The sequence below is a fragment of the Heterodontus francisci genome, chromosome 37 (genome assembly GCF_036365525.1).
Source record: "Heterodontus francisci isolate sHetFra1 chromosome 37, sHetFra1.hap1, whole genome shotgun sequence".
Classification (NCBI taxonomy): Eukaryota; Metazoa; Chordata; class Chondrichthyes; order Heterodontiformes; family Heterodontidae; genus Heterodontus; species Heterodontus francisci.
In genome coordinates this window covers 37,647,459-37,661,160 of record NC_090407.1, presented here as the reverse complement: position 1 = coordinate 37,661,160, position 13,702 = coordinate 37,647,459, and the positions used below count along the sequence as shown (strand labels likewise).

Here is a 13,702-nt window from a genome sequence, read left to right as displayed (position 1 = left end):
TCCCAGCACAGGCATAGCAGTTCATGTAGTGCTGAGAGTATAGCAAGCTTGGCACTCGATTATTTCAGGGGTAATGCTGTCCTTCCCAGGGGCTTTTCCGCTGGCTAGAGAATCAATGGCATCACTGAGTTCTGATTTGGTTAGCTGTATGTCCAGCTCATCCATGACTGGTAGAGGCTGGGCTGCATTGAGGGCAGTCTCAGTGACAGCATTCTCCCTGGAGTACAGTTCTAGGTAGTGCTCAACCCAGCGGTCCATTTGTTTGTGTTGGTCAGTGATTATGTCCCCTGATTTAGATTTGAGGGGGGCGATCTTCTTGATGGTTGGCCCAAGAGCTCTCTTCCTGCCATCATACATTCCTCTGATGTTTCCGGTATCTGAGGCCAGCTGAATATGACTGCATAGGTGTTGCCAGTAGTCGTTTGCGCAGCGCCTGGCTGTTCTTTGTGCAGTGCTTCTGGCTGCTTTAAGTGTTGCGGATGTTAAATCGCTGGGGGCTTATAATGTGTAATATATGTAAATACTTCACCTATTTTCTTCCATGCCTTGCCTAAAGACAGACTTCTAGATTGTCAGCATTGGTTCAATGGTCGTGTTCGTGCCTTTGAATCAGAAGGCCATGGACTCAAGCTTATTTCAGAGATTTGAGCAAATAATCCATGTTTCAGTGCAAAAGTGCTGCATCAGAGAAGCTGCTTTTCAGATGAGACTTTCAACATTTGCCCCCGCTAAGCTGGAAGTAATAGGTTCAATGGCACTATTCAGGGAATAGCAGGGGAGTGCACACGTTTCTCCACCATTTCCTCCACCTCCAATGTGATGCCACCACCAAACACATCTTCCCCTCCCTTTTCAGCATTCCAAAGGGACTATTCCCTCCGTGACACCCTGGTCTACTCTTCTATCACCCCCAATGGCACCTTTCCCTGCAAGTGCAGAGATGTAACACCTGCCCTTTTACCTCCTCTCTTCTCGCTAACCAAGGCCCCAAACACTCCAAGTAAAACAGCGATTTACAACTGGCTAGGCTAAGGTTATTTTCCTTAAAGCAGAGAAGGCGGAGGGGGGACCTGATTGAGGTATACAAAATTATGAGGGGCATAGATAGGGTAAATAGGAAGAAACTTTTTCCCTTAGCGGAGGTATCAATAACCAGGAGGCATAGATTTAAAGTAAGGGGCAGGAGGTAGAGAGGGGATTTGAGGAACAAATTTGAATCTGGAACACACTGCCTGAAGGGGAGATAGAGGCAGGAACCCTCACAACATTTAAGAAGTATTCAGATGAGCACTTGAAACGCCATAGCATACAAGGCTACAGGCCAACTGCTGGAAAACGGGATTAGAATAGATAGGCTCGATGGCCAGCACAGACACAGTGGGCCGAAGGGCCTGTTTCCGTGCTGTATAACTCTATAAACTTCTCTGCATTTAATATTCTGTATTCACTCCTCACAATGCTCTACATCGGGGGGACCAAACACAGATTGGGAGACTACTTTGCGGAACACCTCTATTCAGTCCACAAGCATGACCCAAGCTTCCAGTGGCCTACTATTTTAATCCTCCAATAATATAAAAGCAAAATACTGTTGATGCTGGAAATCTGGAATAAAAACAAGAAATGCTGGAAATACTCAGCAGGTCTGGCAGCATCTGTGGAGAGAGAAGCAGAGTTAAGTTTCAGGTCAGTGACCCTTCTTCAGAACTGCAAAACTGTTCTGAAGAAGGGTCACGGACCTGAAATGTTAACTCTGCTTCTCTCTCCACAGATGCTGCCTGACCTGCTGAGTATTTCCAGCATTTCTTGTTTATATTTTAATTCTCCACTTTGCTCTCACGCTGACCTCTCTGTCCTCGGCCTACTGTAGTATTCCACTGAAGCTCAACTCAAGCTTGAGGAACAGCACCTCACCTTTCAATTCGGCACTTTACAACCTTCTGGACTCAAGAAGGAGTTCGAGTTCAACAACTTCAGCTTGTAATCTCTGCCCCCATTTTGTTTGCTTTTCGTTGCATGTTCCAGTCTTAATCTTGTTTTCTCTTATTTTGGTTTTGGATGGCAGCAGTTCATAATCCTGCCATTCACACCTCCTCTGGACACATATTTTGTCTCTTTACTTATCCATGATCTCTGGCCCTACCCCACCAACTCTCGTGATTTAATGTCTCCCATCATATGCCCTATCAGAGACCTTCCATTTTGTTCTTTTTCCACCCTCCCCATTTGACCTACTTAAAAGCTATTATATTTCTAACTTTTACTGGTTCTGATGAAGGGTCATCAACCTCCACAGATGCTGCCAGACCTGAGTATTTCCAGCACTTTCTGTTTCTATTTCAAATTTCCAGCATCTGCAGTATTTTGCTTTTGTGTTTGAGTTTGCATGTTCTCTTGGCCAACACTTATCCATCAACATCACTAAAACAGATTATCTGGCCATTAATTATAATGCTATATGTGGATGCTTTCTATGTGCAGAGTGCCTGTCTCGTTTCTTTAAATTACACTTAAAAAGTACTTCACTGCTTGTGAAGTGCCAGGAAGGGACATAAAGGGGATTATACAAATGCAATTTCTTTTCCCCCCCCCACTGGGTTCAATTCTACAACCCAATTCTTCCCATTTCAGGTGCCCAAGTGAAAAAGGACACAACCAGAGTAAAAATCTCTCTACTCTCCCCCACAACATACCTCAACCCCAGAAAAGCATACATCTCTGCACCAGTGACATTTTTTTCAATTTCCTACAACAACCATTCTGTTGCTCAGCGAGATTATTAATTAGCGATATATTAGCAGGGCCATGTCTACTAGGAAATAGATTGAAATTGCTCAAGCTCATTTCACATAGGACCCTCGCAGAAAGAAAACAGGATCATCCCTTCAGTCTGGACTTGCTTTCAATCTATCTTGGAGATGAAAGCCCAGCATCAAACCCACTGCAGTTCCCCACAAGGCCTTTACTAATTCCTGACTTTTCTATGTTCCAACAAAGATTGGTGGCGTGCAATTAGGAATAGAACCTGAATGATTTCTCCTTCCAGGGCTGAAGGGTACTGAGACCAATTGTCGTGGGCCTACTGCTAGCACGGTTAAGGACAGATAAGCTCCTGTTTAAATGTACAAACCAGTACTGCAGAGTCAAATGTATTAATCATTTATTTCATTGGAATAAAGAATACAGTGATTTCACCTTGCAGTATACACACGATTGATATCACAATGGAATCATCGTTCAGTCAACTTCTTCCCCCAAGGTTTTGCTATTTTGCTTGTAGACTGTTGCTTCTCCATCCATCCCTCCCCACCAAATATAGTCACATGGGTCTGTTAATGAGTACATTTTACAAAAGCACTCAATTTGATACATCCTGAACTGTTTTACAAAAAAGACACACTAATCACACACATAGCTTAGGACACATGGAGGTCTACAACCTGCCCTTAGATTATGCTACTCCTTCAATAAACAACTGCTCCCTGCCAACACAACCTGCCATACTACTACTACTACTACTACCATTTATATGGCAGCTTTAATGTAGTAAATGTAGGAGAGGCAGTGGCGTAGTGGTAATAGCACTGGACTGGTAACTCAGAGCCCAGGCTCATGCTCTGGGGGGGCATGGGTTTGAATCCCACCACGGCAGATGGTGAAATTTGAATTCAATTAATAAATCTGGAATTAAAAGCTAATCTAATGGTGACCATGAAACCATTGTCGATTGCTGTAAAAACCCATCTGGTTCACTAATGTCCTTTAGGGAAGGAAAACTGCTGTCCTTACCTAGTCTGGCCCACATGTGACTCCAGACCCACAGCAATGTGGTCGACTCTTAAATGCCCTCTGAAATGGCCTAGCAAGTCACTCAGTTCAAGGGCAATGAGGGATGAGCAATAAATGCTGGCCTTGCCAGCGACGCTCACAAACGAATAAAAAAAATTCCAATGTGCTTCACAGAGTGTTATTAGATAAAATTTGACACAGAGCCTGATAAGGAGATATTAAGGCAGGAGCCTCATAGGTGGGAGAGGTGGAGAAAGGTTTAGAGAGAAGCTTGCGGGGCTGGAGCAGATTACAGAGATAGGGAGGGGCAAGGCCAGGGAGGAATTTGAAAACAAGGATAAGAATTTTAAAATCAAGGCGTTGCTCAACTGGGAGCCAAAGAAGGTTAATGAGCACAGGGGTGATAGGTGAAAGGGACTTGGTGCGAGTTAAGACACAGGCAGCAAGGTTTTGGATGACCTCAAGTTTATAGAAGATAGAACGTGGGAGACCAGCCAGAAAAATGTTGGAATAGTCAAGTTTAGAGGAAATAAAGGCATGAATGAGGGTTTCAGCGGCACATGAGCTCAGACAGGGGCGGATTAAGGCGATGTTATGGAGGTGGAAATAGACAGTCTTAGGGATGGTGCAAGTATGAGGTCAGAAGTTCGGAGTCAAATGTGGCACCACGGCTGCAAACAGACTGGCTTAATCTCAGACTGTTGCCAGGGAGAGGGATGGAGTCAGTAGTTAGGGAAAGTAGTTTGGGGTGGGGACCAAAAATGATAGCTTCAGTCTTCCCAATATTTAATTGGAGGAAATTTCTGCTCATCCAGTAGTGGATCTCATCAACTGTGGAAGAGTCGAGAATGGTGGCCACGAGGTAGAGCTGGGTGTTGTCAGCGTACATGTGAAAACTAACGCTGTGCTTTTGAATGATGTCACTGAGAGGTAGCATGTAGAGGAGAAGGAGGGGGCCATAGATAGATCCTTGGAGGACACCAAAGGTAAAAGTGCAGGTGCAGGAAGAGAATCCATTGCAAGTGATTTTCTGGCTACGAGTAGATAGATAAAAATGGAACCAGGTGAGAAAAGTCCCACCCAGCTGGACAACAGTGGAGAGGTGTTGGAGGATGATGTGGGGTCAACTGTGCCAAAGGCCACAGACAAGTCAAGAAGGACAAGGAGGGAAAGTTTACCTTTGTTATAGTCACTTAGGATGTCTTTGGTACTGCGGCAGGAGCGGACACCTGATTGGGGGGGATTCAAACATGTAGTTCTGGCAAAGATGGGAATGCATTTGGGAAGTAACAACGTATTCAAGGACTTTGGAAAGGAAAGGGAGGTTAGAGATGGGACAGGAGGACAGTGGGGTCAAAGGTTTGTTTTTTTGAGAGGGGTGACGATGGCAGATTTTACAAAGGAGAGATGGACAATACCTGAAGACAGGGAACCATTAACAATATTGGCTAACATGGGGACCAAAAGTGGAAGCGGGGTGATCAGCAATTTAGAGGAAATAGGATCAGGAAGCAGAGAGGTGGGTCCCATGGACAAGATGAGGGCATGAGGGAAGAGGGCGGGTGGGGGCATTAGAGGACGTTTGGCCAGGTGGGCTAGTGGAAGGGAGGGACGCAGTATAGGCAGCTGATTGGACGGTCTCGATCTTAGTGACAAAGAAGTCCATTAGCTGTGTGCACTTATTGACTTACTGTTGGAGGTGAGGGGGCAGGGAAGAGGGGTTTAAGATGACGGTTTGCAGTAGAGGAAAGTCGTCAGGGTTTATCTTTTTCATTCCAGAATAATGCTGGAATAGTGAGCAGTTTTAGCAGATGAGAGCAGGACCCAATAGCGTTTTAAGTGGTCCAGCCAGATGGATGCTAAACAAATTGTCAGCCATATCCTTTCAAGTCTGCACCTCATTGACTAAAAGGAGTGGAGATAAAAGTCGTAATGGTCTGTTGTTGTCATTTACAGCTTCTCTACAGCGATCTTTTGTTTCTTTACTTGTCCCCCTCATCATCGCCTTTTGCCTTGCACCATCATCCCATTTGTCGTTTAATCACTCCGGCCCTCCATCCCATCACAGACCATCCCTTTTGTCATTTCTCCACCACCTTTTTCCATAGTTCTGTACTTGCTTTACAGGTGTACATCTCTAACATCTTCCAATGCTGATGTAAAGGTCATCAAACTGAAACCTTAACTCTGTTTTTCCGTCCATAGATGCTGCCAGACCTGAGTATTTCTAGTATTTTGAGAATATAATGCACTTTTGTACCTTCCGCTCCCTGCCAATATCAGCACCAGTGCACAGATTACACTAATGAAAACTGCACGATACAAGACAGAGAGTGAGAGATAAGTCATAATTCTAACTCAGTTCAGATAATATGTATAAAGCACACATTTAGATTGAGACTGCTTTGTTTTAGAACAAAGCTATTACTGCGGCACAATGGTTAGCACCGCAGCCTCACAGCTCCAGCGACCCGGGTTCAGTTCTGGGTACTGCCTGTGTGGAGTTTGCAAGTTCTCCCTGTGTCTGCATGGGTTTCTGCCGGGTGCTCCGGTTTCCTCCCACAGCCAAAGACTTGCTGGTTGATAGGTAAATTGGCCATTGTAAATTGCCCCTAGTGTAGGTAGGTGGTAGGAGAATGGTGGGGATGTGGTAGAGAATATGGGGTTAATGTAGGATTAGTATAAATGGGTGGTTGTTGGTCGGCACAGACTCGGTGGGCCGAAGGGCCTGTTTCAGTGCTGTATCTCTAAATATAAAATAACTTTTTCATGTCTCAGGACATCCCAAAGTGCATAACAGCCAATTCATTACTTTTAAAGTCTAGCCATCTTTCCTTCGTTAGAAATGCAGCAGCCAATTGGCACATACCAAGGTCTCACATACAAAATGACATGAATGATGAATTTGTTTGATGTTGGTTGATAACTGGCAAATATTGGCCAGATTACTGAGAAACTCTCCAGCTTTTCTGCAAGTAGTGACATGGGATCTTTCATGTCTAATCGAGAGGATGGAGTTTAATATGTCCTCCAAAAGAGGACACCTCCAACAATGCAACACTACCTTAGTATTGCACTGGAGTGTCAGGTTCGATTTATATGCTCAAGTCCTGAAGTGGAACTTGAATACATGAAATCCTTACTTCTAGGACAGAGTTCTTACCTTGAGCCAAAGCTGACACTATTTTAGTTTAAAACCTATTTTAATGCATTTCATTCTGAAAAATAATCACTTCATTTATAAATGTCTGTGCCACTCTTGCAAGTAATTTCCATGATGCTGACCACTCTGCTAAACCAAACTATTAAGGCATTAATAACCCTTCCATGGAATGATGTTGTAACTCACTTCCAGTGAGCCATGATTGCTAATTCCAACACATTTTTTCCTAAAATCTACTCACATCTTTCCATTATGAGTAATAACCATCAAAGCAGAAATCTGAAAATTAGTGCAATCATAATTATTTTTATATTCAAATCGAAGTTGGATAGATTTCCAACCTTAATTATGTACAAAATCAAACATAATTGTGATACGTCCTGATCTACGATGCAATTGCTCTTCACAATCAGTAATAAGTACGTCTAACTGCAGTTGTATAATACCGGATACTTAATTACACTTTACCTTCTGAAGATCTGCTATGGCTTGTTTAAGTTTCTTTGCAAAATCATAGCGCTCATGTTTAACTGCTTCATGTTTCTCTTCATCCAATTTACGTATGATTTGGGCTACCTCCGGATCCTGGTACATGTCAAAGGCTAGGTCATCCAGGGGCGAGATAATCTCAGACTTACTGAAAACATAAGGAGTGACAACCACCCTTGAATAAATGAAAGTTTTAAATAATCCATTGTAATCTTTTAGCCAACCAAGTCGAAAAAAATTAAACCTCAAATACAATCGTATAATGCTACATTTAAAGATACTGTGCAGGTGGTTTCTTTCCTCTCAGTTGACCCTGGAAGGCAGCACAGCCAAGCCCACACTGTTTTGAACAAATGTTTACATGCATATTCAGCAGATGGTCACCAGTAATCAGGAAGCCTGCCTGCTTTTGCTTTGCCAGCCAATGGATGTTCATACCAATTTAAGACCTCAGCTGAGACTAGTTAACATTGAACATGCAGACAGTGGGAATAAAATAATAGGCTTTTATTTATTTTACAAGAGGAAAGAAATAAAGCACAATACGAAGGTAAAAATGCACTAAATTATCAACAGTGTGCCAAGCTGTTGAGTCCCATCCTGCTCCCCTACCCCCGGACCTATGAACGCTCCTCTAAAACACAGACCATCCAAACGGCATAGGGCCAAACTAATCACATCCCAACATACCCATGGACTTTCCCACTCGTGTTACAATAACTTAGTGCTTCAAACTTATTCTTTTTATCTCTGGGAACTGGACTTAAATCCAGATAAGATTGATTTGATGTTTCTGATTATATGCTGTAAGGGGCCGAAATATAATAAGTGCTGTAGTTTCAATTAATTCATACCACATTTATTTCATGGGGCTGCTGCCAAAGGTGACAGTAATATTGGAAGCAAGCCTGCAAACAATGCAATGGCAGCAAACCTCCAAGAAAATCCATAGTCAGATAAACAGATGGATGAACAGACAAACAACTCTGATCCTTCCCTCAACATTCTGCATCAACGATTGCCAACAAAAACTAAAACCTTAAAAGACATTTCTCTCTTGGCATGGGAGCACAGCCTGTTTAGAAAACTGCCTACCCCCACACTGGACTTAATCAGCTTGCAAATTGCAGTTGTAAAGATGGTGAAACTGTCAGCAACTTCTGGTGTCCCCACACGTGCAATGAAATGGAGAAATCCAGAAGCTGCTGTCAATCAGACCCTGCTCCTCCACAGAGTGCACTGGTGCAGTCATCGCAGATGCAATCAGCGCAGAATCAGTGATTTGACATTAATTTTCACTTTTTGAGCTCTATTCTCATAAAAACCAATGAAAAAAGTTCAGGCTTGTTGAGTGTGGTGTAATGATTTTTTTTAAAATTATAATCAGGGTTTTTTACTTAAATAGAAACAAGAAATGCTGGAAATACTCAGCAGATCTGACAGCATCTGTGGAGAGAGAAGCAGAGTTAACGTTTCAGGTCACTGAACTCTGCTTCGCTCCCAACAGATGCTGCCAGACCTGCTGAGTATTTCCAGCATTTCTTGTTTTTATTTCAGATTTCCAGCATCCACAGTATTTTGCTTTTATTTTAGGGTTTTTTATTTCCTGGTTTGCTGACTGAGAATTCTTCAAACTGATTAAGCAGGTTGAGCAGCCACAAAGACTTCATCGCTCCTCGATGCCAGAGACCTCCGATGGATAGTGCCAGAATGAAAGTGATGTAATATGGGAAATAAGTGCCAGAGAGCACACAAAGGCAGGGATTTTGTTTTGGAGGCTGGGCTCCCAGCGCCAGGTCAAAAAGGTGGGGGAAAGCCTGCTTGCCCCCACCCTCAGCCATACTCTTGTCTTTTTAAATCTAAGTTTCACGAGCTGGGATCCCCATCACTTTAAAGACGGAGAGGGCCAGCAACTCAGCAGGTGCAGTGGCCATGGCCAGTACAGGACATAGGCCCAGGGCTGGAACCCCAGAGCTCAGGAAAGTGAGGTGGGGTTGCTGGGGCCAGTCCAGAAGGCCCCGATGAGGGGCCAGCGGGGGGTGTGGAGGAATTGGTTGTGCAGTCCAGGGGAAGGGGAGTCCCAGGGAGGATAAAGTGGCTCTCGGCGATGTCCCTGCGTGGGCCACAGATTGCCCACAGAGAGACACATTGAACAACTCCTCCTTCAATTCCACTCACTTCCTTCAAGTAAAAGGTATTGCTATGGGCACCCACATGGGTCCCAGTTATGCTGGTCTTTTTGTGGGGTATGTCAAAAATTCCTTGTTCCAGTCCTACTCAGGCCCCCATCCCAACTTTTTCCGGTATATCGATGACTATATCAGTGCCGTTTCCTGCTCCTGCCCTGAACTAGAAAACGTCATCAACTTTGCTTCCAATTTCCACCCTTCTCTCACCTTCACATGGTCCATCTCCAACACTTCCTCGACTTCTATGTCTCCATCTCTGGGGATAGACTGTCCACTAATTTATTTATTTTATTTATTTAGAGATACAACACTGAAACAGGCCCTTCGGCCCACCGAGTCTGTGCTGACCAACAACCACCCATTTATACTAACCCTAACAGAATCCCATATCCCCTACCACCTACCTACACTAGGGGCAATTTACAACAGCCAATTTACCTATCACCTGCAAGTTTTTGGCGGTGGGAGGAAACCAGAGCACTCGGCAAAAACCCACGCGGTCACAAGGAGAACTTGCAAACTCCGCACAGGCAGTGTCCAGGATCGAACCCAGGTCCCTGGAGCTGTGAGGCCGCAGTGCTAACCACTGCGCCACTGCTCCCTCAACAGCACCTTCGAAATTCGCAACCTCCATCACCTAGAAGGGCAAGGGCAGCAGATGCATGCGAACACCACCACCTGCAAGTTCCCCTCCAAGCCACACACCATCCTGACCATTTGTCGCCGTGTCAAAATCCTGGAACTCCCTTCTCAACAGCACTGTTGGTGTGCCAAACCCAAAGGACTGCAGCAATTCAGGAAGGCAGCTCACCACCACCTTTTCAAGGGCAATTAGGGATGGGCAATAAATGCTGGCCTAGTCAGCGACGCCCACATCCCACGAACGAATGAATTAAAAAAAACAGAAAGACGACAGGGAAGGCAGCCATAATGCAGACAAAGGCACAGTGGCTCAGCAGGCTGTCTGGGGTTTTGGGGGTGGAGAATGGTGGTGGAAAGCAGAAGAGAATGTAGGTTCTATCATTAGGGGGAATAGACTGTGTCCTCTGCAATCACAAACAGGAATCCCGAAGGGGGTGTTGCCTACTGGTGTCAGGGTAAGGGATATCCCAAGATGCTGGATAGGAATTTGGAAAGTAAGGGGGGGAAATCCAGCTGACATGGTCCATATTGAAACAAAAAATATAGACATGACCTTGGGGATAATAATCTGTGGATTACTGCCCAAGCCACATGCATATTGGGACAGAGACTGAGAAACTATTGCAAGTTATACTCTGGATTTACTTAAAGATAATTAACAAGGGGGTAAGCATGACAACAACTGGGTAATAAATTGGAGGAAACTAATTTTGAGGGGCTTATGAGAAAGAAGGGAATAAGAGGTTTATATATGGAAGTTGATACAATGCTTATGCATAAATGTTGCCAACAAGCCATATAAAGATAAGAAAAGGGGAAATGGGACAAGGACGGAACCTTGAATATTCAGAGGTGATCAACTTCTTTCAAAAAGTTGGATGACAACCTACTTAAGAATAGAACTAGGGTCTATAAGACTATCACCATTAGTTTCTGTGCTTCCAAAATCAAGATAAATTAACATGTGGCGTGTAACTGCTCTGCACTGCATAATATAAACTGCAATAAGGTGATCTTGTGGTTCAGTTAATTTGAGGTCAGGAAGAAATTTCAAAGTTTTATACGTGTAGAATTTCAACTCAACCTTCTACAAGAGACTAAGCAAACTAGGAATTCAATCTGTTCAGACTGCAGTGTGTAGGCTTTTTCTTGTTTCATGTGTTATATTCTTATGTGCTTATTGAAAAAGATATTTCAGATGGGTAGCACAACAAATGCTACATTCAGCTTCTAGTCTACTAATAATTCAATTTAACAATCCATCACAAAATATGCAACAAATCTCAGGTTACTATTGAGTTTCAACACATTCATCCCCCAAGTGAATAGTTGTGAACTTGTCAAACTAACCAATTAATCCCTAATTACCAGTGTGTCCTTTCTAGAAGAATGATTTTCATTCAAAAAATGTTGAATACTACTTTTGCTCAGTGACAAATTACACAATTTACCACTTCTACAGCCAGGACAAAGTTTAAATTAACACAGATTCGCAAAACCCAAGGTCCTTCTTAAACAGGCCACCCATACTGCACTGAAACCAGTCTTCCAGGCCCCTTACAGCAATACAGAGTATTAGCAGAGTTGTGCTCTACAGATCTGAATTGGAGAAGATGGGGGGGGGGGGGGGGGGGGTGCAGTGAGGAATGTTTCCATTTTAGACTTTCCAATGAGAAGGGATCCTATAGTCATTAAGGATACATTTGACTTTCCTTCAATATTTGTGGGTATATCTCCAACTCAGTTTTAAAAAAGTACTTTCAATTCTATAGTTCCTTTCACAACCTCAGGACATCCCAAAGCGCTTGAGAGGCACCAAAGTACTTTTGAAGTGTAGTCATTGTTATAATGTAGGATTGCAATGTAGTTTCATCCTTGAACTAAATTAAGAAGTTCAGTGAACTAATATAAATTTTTGAGAGAGGAAGGAATAGATTTTAATTTTTCACATGTGACTCAGTTGGTAACACCCTTGCCTCTGAATCACAAGGTTCCAGGTTCAAGTCCCATTCCAGAACTTGAGCACAAAAATTAAGGCTAATACTCCAGTACAATATTGAGGGGAGTGCTGTACTGTCAGAGGTGCCATTTTTTGGATGAGACGTTAAACCGAGGCCCTATCTGCCCTCTTAACTGGGCATAAAAGATTCCATGGCACTATTTCCAAGAGGAGCAGGGGAGTTATCCCCAGTGTCCTGGTCAATATTTAACCCTCAATCAATATCGCAAAAACAGTTTATCTGGTCAATTGCTGTTTGTCGGAGTTTGCTGTGTGCAAATTGGCTGCCGTGTTTCCTACGTAATAACAGTGACTATATTTCAAAAGTTCTTCATTGGCTGTGAAGCATTTTGAGACATCCAGTGGTTGTGAAAAGTGCTATATAAACACAAGACTTTCTTTCTATGTAAAGCATCTGATTTTTGAAAATATAATGGAGGTTTTGTTTAGCTCTACAGTTTACATTTTCTTTACTAAACACCCTGAATCAGTGTTTTTTTTTTAAAAGGAGTGTCATCTCCAGAGTCCTTCAATACCAATGTTCAATTCTTAATTTGATTACTCAAACATACCTTAAATTTCAATGGCAGAACATTATTTTTATATTGGTGCATAGAAACTGTGCGAACAAATGCTAGTATGGCTCGCTAATATTATCACACTGCTCAATTAGAAAAAAATTACCAAAAAAAACAAATAAGTTGCTATTCACAACCAAAACCTCAGTTGAAATGTTGGAGTTTCACTATGCTTCTGCCACTGCTATCTCTCTATTTGGCTACCTTGCTACCAACATGAGGGGACAAACACGAGGGGACATAGCTTTAAGTTGAGGGGTGATAGATATAGGACAGATGTCAGAGGTAGTTTCTTTACTCAGAGAGTAGTAGGGGCGTGGAACGCCCTGCCTGCAACAGTAGTAGACTCGCCAACTTTAAGGGCATTTAAGTGGTCATTGGATAGACATATGGATGAAAATGGAATAGTGTAGGTCAGATGGTTTAACAGGTCGGCGCAACATCGAGGGCCGAAGGGCCTGTACTGAGCTGTAATGTTCTAATATTCTAACTATTGGAAAAATGCCAACTTCAAATCTTTTGTTTTTTCATCCTGCTGGAAAGGCAATTCACACAAGATACCTAGCTGGAAGTATGGGATTAAATGGGGATGATGTAATCTCAAACAGCTTTACATTAATTTACAATCAGAAGCAACAAAACTAAAAAAAGGATAGAGCAGCTTCCCACTAATCTGACACAAATGAGCTCATATCATAATATGACCTCCCATCAACAACCCACTAAAGAACAGACAATCCACATTATTATGCTAGACTTACTGAAGTGACAAAGCTTTAACAGCACAAACACATGGCCTCTGGTGTGAAGGCAGCATTCAAGGTCAATCAGGAGTCCTATTCCCAGTGGTAAT

At 43.1% G+C, this 13,702-nt stretch overlaps 1 protein-coding gene across 5 annotated transcripts in view; it reads right to left on the bottom strand.

Moving 5' to 3' along the window:
* cep104 (centrosomal protein 104) overlaps positions 1–13,702 on the bottom strand; it is a 376,777-nt gene that overhangs the window by 334,029 nt on the left and 29,046 nt on the right. For all 5 annotated transcript variants that reach the window (XM_068017520.1, XM_068017519.1, XM_068017521.1 and 2 more), the window contains one exon: positions 7,421–7,589. In XM_068017520.1, the coding sequence (XP_067873621.1) occupies positions 7,421–7,589 (169 nt within the window). The remainder of the gene's footprint in view (positions 1–7,420; positions 7,590–13,702) is intronic.